At 37.2% G+C, this 14,595-nt stretch overlaps 1 protein-coding gene across 1 annotated transcript in view; it reads right to left on the reverse strand.

Moving 5' to 3' along the window:
• FRMD7 (FERM domain containing 7) overlaps nucleotides 1-14,595 on the reverse strand; it is a 67,454-nt gene that overhangs the window by 19,190 nt on the left and 33,669 nt on the right. The window contains 1 exon segment of the mRNA XM_036270074.1: nucleotides 7,675-7,772. Coding sequence (XP_036125967.1) covers nucleotides 7,675-7,772 — 98 coding nt within the window.

The following is a 14,595-nucleotide window of genomic DNA, read 5'->3' on the forward strand; positions in this document are numbered from 1 at the left end:
TTTTTTGTTTTTTTTAAAAAGCACCAAATCAACTACAGCCACTCAACTTGGGCTCTGAAAGAGGGAGGGAAGACTGTGTGGAGAGAATCTGAAGAGAGCTCAGAAGAGAGCTGGACATGAGGGTACCAGGAGTCTTGTACTGAATCTCTCCCTTACAGGATAGTAACCATCTTACTCAAAAAGCCCCTTCCCAGAGCCCCAGAGAAGAAGCAATGGCCCATCCCATGGGAATTTCACACCACCAGGCAAGGCCAAAGAAATGCATATTGAGGCTCATTAGCATCTAAAGTCTGATAGCAATCAAGTGCCCACCTGCTGGAAATCATCTCACAGCTGAGAGATTTTTCTTTCAGCTGAGGGCTACAAATCAAGGCTAATCAAGTAACTGAGACTAATAGCCTCCAGATAAAAAGCTAGAGGATAAATGAACCTTTCCTTGGCTTGCAAATCTACCCAGGAAAGTAAAACTTAAGAGTGGTGTTTAACATGAGCCCTCCCACATGCATCCAAACACAGTAGAGGGAGCCAAAACCAGAGTAACACCAACACCCACAGGAAAATTTTTGCAGGCTCCAAAACCCACTGAGACAGCAAAAAATTTGAAACAAAGAAACAAATACCAAATGAAAGAAAGATAATTCTGGAGGAGAAGAAATAAATAACATAGAATTAAGCAAGATATCAGAGGGATAGTTCAGAGTAATGATCGTGAGGAAGCTCAACAGCACGAATAAAGGTATAGAAACATTGAAAACCAACCAATTGAAAATGAAGAATGACATAGCAGAAATAAAGAACACATTGGAAGAAATAACCAGCCAAGTAGAGGAAGTTGAGGACCAGATCAGTGAATTAGAAGACAGGGTAGAAATAAATCACCCAATCAGAAAACCAAAAAGAAAAAAAGAATTAAAAAAAAAACAAACAGGAAGACAGCTTAAGAGAATTGTGGAACAACTGAAAACGTAAGCAAAGTAAGCCAATCAGAGAAAGACAAATGCCACCTGGTACTGACATAAGAACAGGTGTATAGATCCATGAAACAGAACAGAGAACCAGAAATCAACCCACAACCTTATGCACAATTAATATTCAACAAAGGAGGTAAGAGCATATAATGGAGAAAAGACAGTCTCTTCATTAAATAGTGTTGGGAAAATTGGACAGGTACATGCAAAAAAATAAAACTAGATCACCAACTTACACCATACAAAAGAATAAACTCAAAATGGCTAAAATACTTAAATGTCACTCATGAAACTACAAAATCCTAGAAGAAAATGTAGGCAACAAAATCTCAGACATCACAAATAGCAGGAAAGTACCAATAATCACCTAGGGCAGAAAAACAAAGGAAACAAATAATAAATGGAACTACATCAAACTAAAAAGCTTCTGAATGGCAAAAGAAACCAGCATCAAAATGAAAAAGGAACCCACTGTATGGGAGAACATATTTTCCAATGATACATCAGATAACAAGTAATATCCAAAGTATATAAAGTACTCATACAGCTCAATAAAAGGAAGACAAACAATCCAATTTAAAAATGGGCAGAGGACCCGAATAGACACTTCTCCAAATAGGACATACAGGATGCCAAGAGACATATAAAAAAATGCTCAACGTCATTAATCATCAGAGAGATGCAAATTACTACAACTCTGAGGTAACATTTCATACCTGCCAGAATAGATACCATCAAAAAATCATCAAACAATAAGAGCTGGCAAGGATGTGGAGAAAAGGGGACTCTAGTACACTGCTGGTGGGAATGCAGACTGGTGCAGCCACAATATGATGTTTCCTCAAAAACTTAAAAATTGAACTGACATTTGACCCAGTGATCCCAATTCTAGGAATATATCCTGAGAAGCCTGACACACCAATCTAAAAGAGTATATGCACCCCTATGCTCATAGCAGTGCTATTCACAATAGCTAAGATCTGGAAACAACTCAAGTGCCCATCAGTAGATGAGTAGATAAAAAAGCTGTGATATATTTACACAATGGAGTGCTATGCAGCTTTAAGAAAGAAAGATCTCTTACCCTTTGAGATGACATGGAGGGACCTGGAGAGTGTCCTAAGTGAAATAAGCCAGTCAGAGAAAGACAGGTAGCATATAATCTCAATTATGAAATATAATAAACAATATAAGCTAATGGTCAAAATAGATGCAGAGACATGGAAGTAGAGAACAGGCTGACAAACCTCAGAGGGAAGGGGAATGAGAGAGGGTGGGAAGAGCTAAACCAAAGAACTTATATGCATATATGTACAACCAGTGGACATGGAAAATAGTGTGGGGAAGGCAGGATGAAGTAGAAGTGGGTAGGAATGGGTCAATGTTGGAAAAATGGGGTGACATCTATAATACTTTCGACAGGAAAAACAAAACAATGAAAATAAAAAAGGAAACCATCAACAAAATGAAAAGACAACCTATTCAATGAGAGAACATTTTCACCAATGATCCATCTGATGAGGAATTAGTATCCAAAATTGATAAAGAACTTACGAAACTCAACGCCAAAACGATAAACAATCCAATTAAGAAATGGGCAAAGGATCTAAATAGACTCCTCTCCAAAGAGGACATATAAATGGCCAATAGACATATAAAAAGATGCTTAACTTCACTAATTATCAGAGAAATACATGTTGAAACCACAATGAGATATCACCTCAGACCTGTCAGAATGGCTGTCATCAAGAGATTAACAAATAAGTGTTCATGACAATGTGAATAAAGGGAACCCTTGTGCACTCTTGGTGAGAATGAAATTGGTGCCACCAATGTGGAAAGCAGTATGGAATAGCCTCAAAATATTAAATATGTAAGTGTCTTGTGACACATAGGTTCCATTTCCAGGGATATATCCACCGAAACACTGATTTGAAATAATATATGCACCCCTATGGTCATTGAAACGTTATTTACAATAGCCAAGATTTGGAAGCAGCCCAAGTGTCCATCAGTAGATGGCATATTTACTATAAAACTGCTATGGGCCCGGCTGGTGTGGCTCAATGGTTGAGCATCAACCCATGCACCAAGTGGTCACTGGTTCAATTCTTGGTCAGGGCACTTACCCAAGTTGTAGGCCCAATCTCCAGTGGGAGGCATGCAGGAGGTGGCCAGTCGATGTTCTCTCTCATCAATGTTTCTATCTCTCTCTCCCTCTCCCTTCCTATCTCTGAAATCAATAAAGAAAAAAATTAAAAAAAAAAAAACTTCTATGGTACATTTACACAATGGAATACTACTCAAACGTAAAAGGAAGGAAATTGTACCCTTTGCAACAGAATGGGTCAATCTGAAGAGCATTATGCTAAGTGAAATAAGCCAGTAAGAGAAAGACAAGTACCATATTATTTCACTCATATGTAGAATCTAATGAACAGAATAAACAAACAAAATAGAAACAAACTCAAAGATAGAGAACAGACTAGCAACTCTCAGAGGTGAAGGGGTTGTGGGGTTGGGAGAAAAAGGTGAAGAAATTAAGTTAAAAAAGAAAATGAAAAGTCAAGCCCCAGACTGAGGAAAAAATAGCAAATTACATATCTCATAAAAGATTTTAATAAAAACATATAAAAATCTTTTTTAAAATTCATTAAGGAGACAGTCCATTTGTAAATGGGCAGAAGATTTGAATAGGCATTTTAATCAAGAAAACATAGAAATTGTTAATAAGCCGATGAAAGGTGCTCAACATCATTAGTCAATAGAAATGCTAATTATAATTGCAATGAGATAAATCTTTATATCTACTAGAATGGCTATAGTAAAAAAGATAGACAACATCAAGTGTTGATGAAGATGTAGAGAAATTGGAAACCACATACATTTCTGATTCTAGTGTCACAATATGAAGAACAGTTTTGCAGTTTCTTAAAATGTTAAGCATAAATTACTGTAAGATGAAGGAATCAATTGCACTCCCAAGATCTACCCAAGAGAAATAAAACCATGTGTTCACATGAATGTTTAAAACATTATCCATATTACTTATACAGAAAATAATCCAAATATCCATGACCAGGTAAATTGACAAACAAAATGTTATATATCCATAAAATGAAATACTACTCAGCAATAGAAAGAAACAAATTGCTATGATTCATGCTAGAACATGAATAAATTTCAAAACATTATGCTGAGTGAAAAAAAAAAAAACAGATGTAAAAGACCACATGTTTTATCATTGTGATTATATGAAATTTCTGGAAAAGGCCAATCTATATAAACAGAAATGAAGTTAGTGGTCGCAGAGATTGAAGATGAGAACAGCGAGTGACCAAAAATGGGCATGAGGGATCTCTTTTGGCATGATGAAAATGTTCTAAAATTGGATTGTGTTAATGGTTGTACAACCCTGTAAATTTACAAAACACTGTTGAGTTGTAGAACCAATATTGACCCCAAGGAAAACATAAGAACACATGAGATTGCTTGTTTTTCTTTCAGTGTAAGACTATGACAATCTAGAAAGAGACCTATAACATATAAATGAGTAATTATCATCAGTGACTGAAGGTAACAAATGTTATGAGCACCTTTACTCTGGTCCAAACTACCATTATCCTTTTCTCTCTTTTGCAATAGCTTCTTATCTGGTCTTCCCCCTTCCTTCCACCATTCCTTCATAAGGTCTACTTTCTTTCCCTTTTTATTTAATAAATGACATGTAATATTTCATAAATTTGTGATGTACAGAGTGTTAGTTTGATATATATATATCATATTACGTATATATATCGTATATATATATATGTACATATATATATATCATAATATGATTGGCATTGTAGGAATATTATCACATTATATAATTATAGTACAATTTATGGTTTCTATTATACTATGCATTAGACATCTATGGCTTGCTTATTTACTACTCATTACAAGTTTCTTTCTTTTTTTTTTTTTTTTTAATCATCCTCACCTGAGGACATTTTTCCATTTTTTGTTCAGATAGAGCGGGAGGGAAAGAGAGGAGGAGAGAGAGAGAGAAACATCGATGCGAAAGGGACACATCGAGTGGTCGCCACCCGCACAACCAACCAGGGCCGGGGACAAACTGCAACCGAGGTACGTGCCCTTAGCGGGAACTGAACCCGGGTCCCTCCAGACCGCAGGCCGACGCTCTAACCGCTGAGCCAAACCGGCCAGGGCTCATTACAAGTTTCTACTTTCACCATAGCAGCACATGATCTTGTTAAAACTTAGTTCAGATTATTTCACTCCTCTGCTCTAAATGCTTCAATGGCTTTCCATATCAGAGTAATGTTCTAGGTCTTTAATATGCTTTTAAGGCACTCCATAATTACTCTCTCCCTCAGCTCCAGGTAGCCCCAAAGCCTGCTTAATATTTAGTAATATTCCGGTGTGCACCCATCTCAGGCCCATGCTACTAGATGTTCTCTCTGCCTGAAACTTTCTTCCACTGGGTTTCTACGTAGCTTGCTCTCTCATCTCCTTCAAATCTTTGCTTAGCTGTCACCTTCATAGTAAATCCTACCCTGATCACTTGATTGAAAAATTCAGTACCCATCCCCAGATTTCCCTGTCTCCTTTTCATACTTTATTTTCTCCAAAACATTTATCATCTTATAACGTACATAATATATTCCCTTATTTTGGTTATTGTCTGATTCTCTTCCATTGCCAAAATGTGAGCTCCATGAAGGCAAGAATTTTTGTCTGCCTAGTTCACTGATATGTTCCCAGTGCCTCTAATAGTACCTGGAATGTATTAGGTACTCAATACATTTTTGTTGAATGAATGATAAAAAAGAGTTACTAAAGGCATTCATAAAAATGAAGCTTCATTTGAAATGTACAGATTGTGTTTGGGAGAGAGCCAGAAGGGTGTGTAAGAGATACTTAAGAGATGAGGTCAGAATGGGGAGGTTCTTGAATACGTAGAACATAAATATTGGATGAATGAATAAATTATCGAATGAATGAGCAGTCTGATTGTGTTCTGCACACTGCCTTAGCATCTAGTGAAATAGTATGACATGGATGGACTGTGAAGAGCTGACTTCTTGAAACTTTAGCCTTTTTCTATGGAAAGAACATCTATTGACAAATATCTTATAGAAAAGCCAAAGTGTTCTGTGCTATGCCTGAAATGGCCACTAGGAAATGCCCAAATCTATAATGCTGAACCTTTAAGAATGAAAGTGGGCTTCCCCATTAGAGGCTGTCAGGGAGCCTCAATCCCCTGACTGCTGCCTTTATAGGCATCTAATGGAGAAGAATAAGTCTTCCAACATTGCTTTCTCTATTTGCCTTATCCCATGACCCTAGCCAAGCCAAGTACAATACTGGACATATGGTTAGTGTCCATGACATTCAAGGCCCTTCAAAATGATACTTAGTTTTCTGCCACCTCTCCTAAACAGACCTTATGCTTGAGCTTTACTTGAGCTGCATCCTCTATATATATGACTTCTTGCCCCACAACCATTTTTATCACGCTAATTTCTCTCCCTTTTACTACCTATCCAATACCTAAGTGCCCCTTTAAGGCCCAGCACAAAAGCCATGTCCTCTATTAGCCTTCTCTGATTAGTATTGCCCTAACTGCTTACTGTCTTCCTGAGATACTGGGGCTGTCATCACCTGTCTCAGTTAGGAATTACTGACTTATAAAACACTGATTCAGAAACTGTCCCTATCCAAGCACTTCATTCTAGAGTTTCCAGTGAAAACAGAAATCTACCCATTCTGGATTGTCAGGAATGTCAGGAATGTAGTAAGGGATAGAGGTAAACAGATGGACTTGTGAAACAAACAAAAAAATGAATTTATGATCCTGAGTGAATGGTAAGGAACAGCCTATTCTTGGCAGGCCTCTCTAGAAGAAAAAGCACAGCCAGCCCTAGAAGAAGAGATGTTATCTCTAGCTTCCTCAAACCTGTCCTTAAGGATATAGGAGTAGCCTGGTCTACCCAGCTTCACCCACTCCCAGGCAAGCCCTCCCCACTGTTTCCCAGGCTCCTTCTCTCAGCCTTCATTATTCAACCTAGTCCAACTACTTGGCTGCTAGTATATGGGGAACTCTAACAGATGCCTGTGGCCTTTTTCCCTTTTAGACTCTCTCTAACTTGTATATTCTGTGCTTCATTCTCTGGAATCATGATACAGAGCAAAACGGAAATCACATGAAACTTGACAATGTGCCACAGAAAGCAAATACCAGAAATGTATCCTGGGGCAAGCAGAGAGAAAGTGGATCCTGCCTGGCGAAGTCCATGCCTGGATTAGTCCAAACCAGTTCCTGGACAGCAAGCCCCAGGCAGTAGGAGGGGAAGGTGAGACCCAGACAGAAGAAAATCAGCATTTACTTTTAATCTACATAAAAACAACTCTGTGACAAAATAGCTTTGTCATTATTTTAAAGACTGGGAATATCATGCACAGACAGGTGAGGGGACTTTACCCAAGGCTACAACAGTTAGAATGTAGTAGAGACAGGATTTGAACCCAAATTTCCATCACTATAATGACATTCTCTTTCTATTGGACCATGCTGTTTCTATATATCTTATCTAGGATTTCTCTCCTAACATAATTATGGGCACGCTGGGGGTAATCAGTTCTTTTACTCGGTTCTCTGCCTGGATAATAAACTCCAAAGCCAACATTTGCTACTTACATTGTAGAATGTGAGATACCATCAATGCTGTACAGTTGTCACTGCATGGAAGCTTTCCTAGAGCCAAATCCTTCTTTATTTGAAGACTAAAAAGATACCTGCAGGGAAGTTGGGAAAAAATATTTTGAGAAAGAAATAAGAACAACAACAAAAAAAACATGTCCCTTCTCCCAGATTCAAAATGTTTCAAGAAAGAAATGGCATCTCCCAGTCAGTGAGGTGCTTTTGGGGGGTGGTGAGTAATGCATAAGCTTTGTTTCAGCCACAAACCAGCACTAGACCACAACTAGGTTGATCTAGCACTTTGGCAGACCTCACAGCCATTAGGAATTACCCCAGCCAAATCCTCCTGCCAACTTGAAGGAGTTGGCCAATCATCCTCTGGTGGTTTTTGCCACGTAGCAAAGCCACATTCCCAGCTAAAGAGAAAGGGAAATTCAGTAAGAATCAGCCTGCTCAGGAGGTCACTATAGCTCTGTTTAAAAAATACAATCAAGCACTCACTATCAAAACAGCTTAGGAGGTTGGCAGGGCAGGAACGATCACTCCATTTCACAATTATGGGAAGACAGAGGATAGGTGATTTGGGTGAGGTAATATCACCCAAAGATAGTGAAACTGTGGCCAGAACTCAGGTCTGCCACTGAATTTAGGCATCCTCCTATTCAAAAGATAGTGTTTCAGAAATCATGGACTTCAGACCATTCTTTTGTCCCTCTGCCTGGACCTTCTCTGCATCACCACAGTCCAGCCCACCCAGTACTCTGCACAGAGCAGGCATGGAATTACCATATACTTAATAGAATGAAGCCAAACTGCCCTTTTCCCTCCAACAGTTCATCAAGGACCCATGAAGTGTCTGTTGGTATCCAGAGTTTTGCCAGAGAGCATTTCCCTCATACTTCTAAAACATTATCAAAGGAGAATCAACTTCTGAAAAAAAGTGTATAATTAAGATTCTACCACTGATTGCTTTATCCCATGGTCCAAAATTGGTTCCGATATTTTATTTTATATATTAAAATATTTATTATCTGCTGTGGGCACTTCCATTTATTTATATAAAACTCTATATGTTCTTTTATTTAAAACCAATTAAACCGTGAAGGCAATGTGGAGAATCAAAATTAAGTTTAGGTGATAGATGAAAATACAGACTAGAAAAAAATTGGTAAATTAGCAGGTAAATATTGAATTTACAAAAGCATTTGTCATTATAATCCTTCTTACTGTGAGCTACCCTAATGAGTAGAGATGATTCAATTAGAAAAATTATATTTGCACACTGGTCTCAGAAACTCAAGTATTGGACCTAAACAAGGCATCCTTATCAAGTCAATTATAGTTAAGTATTCTTTGATGAACCAGTGAGGAAAAATTAAAGGAATTCTAACCTTTGCCATTACCTGCTTTCAAGTATAGATGTAAATACAATTATAAGCCTCAATTGCTAAAGGGAAAGTAAATTTTATTCTGCTCGCAACAAGAAAAATAAATGAAACTTCAAGTCATTTGACATGTTTATTACTGTTAAGAGGGCAGCTGTCTGCTACAAATACCAAAACTTTGCTCTGAACAGCTGATGAATCATTTATAATTACATTGATTTTCTAATTCTTTTCTAAGGGGGATGAGAGAAAGTTTATCTCCATCAAAACTGGTCACAATTTGAGACTGAACTGAAATGGGTTATGGGCTGGCAAATGCAAATTGATATAGATACCAAGATATCAAGTTACCAGAAAAGTGGCCTATAACTCACAAATGTGGAAAGAATTGAGAGAGAGAGAGAGAGAGAGAGAGAGAGAGAGACTGATCTGTGAAAAGTGACTTCGCAAAGACCCCTCAGAAAAGAAACACCCCTGTAGAAAAGGGGTGAAAAAGAGCTAGACTTGAACCCTGTAGATGGGAAGACTTCAGGGAGAATAACTGACAGCATCTTGTGATTTTCGATAAGTAACTCTAGCTCCCACGACTTGTTTCCTCATCTGTAAACCAAGAGGGCTGGACTAGATTATCTCTCATATATCTTTTATATCATTTCTACATGTAAGAGTCTAAAATCTGGAAAAGAACCCAGCTAGTGTGGATCAGTGGTTGAGCATCGACCCATGCACCAAGAACTCACCTGTTTGATTCCCTGTTAGGGCACATGCCCAGGATATGAGTCAAATCCCCAGTGGGGTGCATGAAGGAGGCGACCAATAGATGTTCTCTCTCATTGATGTTTTTCTCTCTCTCTTTCCCAATCCCTTCCTCTCTTTCTAAAATCAATAAAGAAAAAAAAAAGTCTGGAAAACAGAGTAAAATTTTGCAATGTTATATTGAAAACATATATTTAAAGAAGTAGGTTCACATTATAATTTTAAAGGGCATTTTTAATAAGTATGAAAATACTTTTTAAAATGTTTTAGCCCTGCCTGGGGTGGCTCAGTTGGTAGGAGTGCCTCCTGTACACCAAAGGGTCCCAGGTACCTTTCCCAGTCAGGGCACATGCCTAGGATGCAAGTTAGATCCCCAGCACTGATTGGGGCATATGTGGGAGGCAACTCATCAATGTTTCCCTCTCACTTCAATGTTTCTCTCTCAATCTCTCTCTCTCTCTCTCTCTCTCTCTCTCTCTCTCTCTCTCTCTCTCCTCTCTTTAAAAATCAATGCAAATGTCAGAAGCCACAAACAACAGAATACCACCACCAACAGGGAAAATTTGGCAGGCTCCAAAACCCACTGAGATAGCAAAAATGGTGAAAAAAGAAACAAATCCCAAATGAAAGAACAAGAGAACTCTATCGAAGATGAGATCAATGAAATGCAGCTAAGCAAATTATAAGAGGTAGAGCTCAGAGCCATAATCTTGAGGAAGCTCAACAGCATGAGTAAGGATATCAGCACCATGAGTAAAGATATAGAAACACTGAAAACCAACCAAGTGAAAATGAATAATGACATAGCAGAAATTAAGAACACAATGGAAGGACTAACCAGCAGAGTAGAGGAAGCTGAGGACTGGATCAGTGAATTAGTAGACAGGGTAGAAAAATCAACCAATAGAAAACCAAAAGGAAAAAACAATTAAAAAACAGGAAGATAGCTTAAGAGAACTGTGGGGCAATTAGAAAGGTAATAATATTCGCATTATAGGAGTCCCCGAAGAGGAAGAAAATGGGCAAGGTTAGAAAATATATTTGAAGAAATAGTGACAGAGAACTTTCTGAACTTGATGAAGAAAGAAGGCATTTAAGTTCAAGAAGCACAGAGAGCCCCATTTAAGAAGAACGCAAAAAGGCCCACACCAAGACATATAGTTTTTAAAATGCCAAAAATTGGAACAAAGAGAAAATACTAAAGGCACCAAGACATAAGAAACAGGTTACCGACAAAGAAAAACCCATAAGGCTCTCATCTGACTTCTCAACAGAAACACTACAGGCCAGAAGGGAGTGGCATGAATTAATTAAGGTCATGGAAAACAAGTATCTGTATCCAAGACTACTCTATCCAGGAAGGCTATCATTCAAAATAGGTCAAATACAGAGCTTTCCAGAACAACAACAACAAAAAAGGCGAAGGGTATATATTAACACCAAACAAGCACTGCAAGATATGCTAATAGGACTGCTGTAATTGGTAGAAGAAATAGGAAGAAAAATAGAACCACACTAAACAAAAATGGCAATAAATAAGTACATATCAATTATCACCTTACATGTGAATGGTTTGAATACTCCGATAAAAAGATACAGAGTAGCTGACTGAATAAAAAAGCATGACTCACATATATGTTGTTTACAAGAAATCCACCTCACAACAGAAGACTCACACATAGGTTGAAAGTGAAGGGATAGACAGAAATCTGCCAAGCAAATGGAAAGCAAAAAAAAGCTGGGGTAGCAATACTCATATCTGATAAAGTAGATTTCAAAATGAAGGCCATAACTAAAGAAAACGAAGGCGAATACATAAAATTGAAAGGATCCATCCAACAGGAAGATATAACCTTGGTAAACATATATGTACCCAATATAGGAGCACCAACATATGTATTTAAAATGTTTTGGAGGACTTCAAAGGAGAAATCAACAGCAATACAATCATAGCAGGGGACTTCAACACACTGCTGACATCACTGGATAGATCTTCTAGACAAAAAATTAACAAGAAAACACAGACTCTAAATGAAGCACTAGATCAAATGGATTTAATAGTTATATACAGAGAATTACACCCAAAAATTACAGAATTCAAATTCTTCTCAAGTGCACATGGGACATTCTCAAAGATAGACCACATTGAAGATCACAAACTAAGTCTCCAAAAGTTCAACATGATTGAAATCATATCAAGCGTCTTTTCAGATCACAGTGACATGCAACTAGAAATCAATTGCAACAAGAACATGCAAAGACATTTGAAAACATGGAGGCTAAATAGAATGTTATTGAACAATAGAGGGATTACCATGGAGATCACGGAAGAAAGTAAAACTTCCTGGAAACCAATGAAAATGAACACACAACAAAACAAAATCTATGGGATGCAGCAAAACCAGTTCTGAGAGGAAAGTTCATAACACTATAGGCCTACCTCAAGAAGCAAGAAAAAACTTTTAACAAAATATCTAACCTCACAACTTAAAGAACTAGAAAGCAAACAAAAAGAATACCACAGACCAAATAGAAGGAAGGAAATAGTAAATATAATAGCAGAAATAAATGACATGAAGACCAAAAAACAATTCAAACAATCAATGAAACAAGAGCTGGTTCTTTGAAAAGATAAAAAAGATTGATGGATCCTTTGCTAGACTCACCAAGAAACAAAGAGAGAGAACGCAGAAAAACAAAATCGAAAATGAAAGAGGAGAAATAATAACTGAAATCACAGAAATGCAAAGTATTGTTAACAAATATTATGAACAATTGTATGACAACAAATTCGACAATCTAAAAGAAATGGACTAATTTCTAGAAACACATAGTCTCCCAAAACTAAACTGGAAAGAGATAGAAAACTTGAACAGACCAATAACAACAAAAGAAGTTGAAGATATAATCAAGACTCTCCCAGCAAACAAAAGCCCAGGCCCACAAGGCTTCACAGGGGAATTTTACCAAACATCCAAAGAACAATTAATACCCATTCTCCTCAAACTATTTAAAAAAATTCAAGATGAAGGAAGACTTCCAAACTCATTTTATGAGGACAGAATAATTCTAATTGCAAAACCAAAAAAAGACGCTACAAAGAAAGAGAACTACAGGCCAATATCCCTGATGAACATAGATGCCAAAATCCTGAACAAAGTACTAGCAAATCAAATATAGCAATACATCAAAAAAATTATTCACCATGACCAAGTGGGATTCAACTCAGGGATGCAAGGCTGGTACAATATTCACAAATTAATAAATGTGATACACCACATAAACAAAATGAAAGATAAAAATCATATGATCATATCAATAGATGCTGAAAAAGCATTCGACAAAATCCAGCACCCATTTCTGATAAAAACGCTCAGCAATCTTGGAATAGAAGGATCATATCTCAACATAATAAAGGCCATATATAAAAGATCTACAGCCAATATCATACTCAATGGGCAAAAATTAAAAGCATTTTTCTTAAGAACAGGAACAAGACAAGGATGCCCACTTTCGCCACTCTCATTTAACATAGTACTGGAAGTCTTAGCTACAGCAATCAAACAGGAAGAAAAAATAAAAGGGATCTAAATGGCAAAGGAGGAAGTGAAACTGTCATTATTTGCAGATGACATTATACTATATGTAGAAAACCCCAAAGAATTTATCAAAAATTTGCTAGACTTAGTAAATAAATTTGGCAAAGCAGCAGGATACAAAATTAACATCAAGAAATCGACGGCATTCTTATTCACCAATGATGAGCTCACAGAAAGAGAAACTAAAAAAAAAAACAATCCCATTTACCATTGTGGCAAAAAAATTAAGATACCTAGGAATAAAATTAGCCAAGGAAATAAAGGAACTATTCACAGAAAACTACAGGTCATTGAAAAAAGAAATAGAGGAAGATATAAAAAAGTGGAAGCACATACCTTGTACATGGATTGGAAGAAATAACATCATTAAAATGTCCATATTACCCAAAGCAATCTATAGATTCAATGAATCTCCATCAAAATAACAGAGACATACTTCACAGAACTAGAAAAAATACGTCAAAAGTTCATATGGAACCAAAAAAGACCTTGAATAGCCACAGCAATCTTGAAAAAGAAGAACAAATTTGGAGGGATCACATTACCAGATTTCAGGTTTTACTACAAAGCCAGTGTAATCAAAACAGCCTAGTACTGGCACAAGAACTGGCATATAGACCAGTGGAACAGAACAGAGAACCCAGAAATGTACCCAAGGCAATATGCTGAATTAATATTTGACAAAGTTGGCAAGAGCATAGAGTGGAGTAAAAACAGCCTATTTAGTAAATGGTGTTGGGAAAAATCGACACCTACATGCAAAAAAAAATGACTCGACCATCAACTTACACCATACACAAGAATTAACTCAAAATGGATAAAAGTCTTAATTGTGACTCATAATTCCATAAAAATCCTAGAAGAAACTGCAGGCAACAAAATTTCAGACATCATACCCAGCAGTATTTTCACTACTACATCACCTAAGGCAAGAAAAACAAAGGAGAAAATGAAGACATGGGACTACATCAAACTCAAAAGTTTCTGCACAGCAAAAGATGCAGTCATCAAATGGAACAGCAACCCACTGTATGGGAGAGCGTAATTGCCAATGATATATCAGATAAGGGGTTAATTTCCAATATATATATGTAGAGTGCTCATACAACTCCACAAAAGGAAGACAAAGAACCCAATTAAGCCCTGGCCGGTTTGGGTCAGTGGTTAGAGCATCGGCC

This window comes from Molossus molossus, unplaced genomic scaffold (assembly GCF_014108415.1).
Source record: "Molossus molossus isolate mMolMol1 unplaced genomic scaffold, mMolMol1.p scaffold_m16_p_2, whole genome shotgun sequence".
In the NCBI taxonomy this organism is placed as follows: domain Eukaryota; kingdom Metazoa; phylum Chordata; class Mammalia; order Chiroptera; family Molossidae; genus Molossus; species Molossus molossus.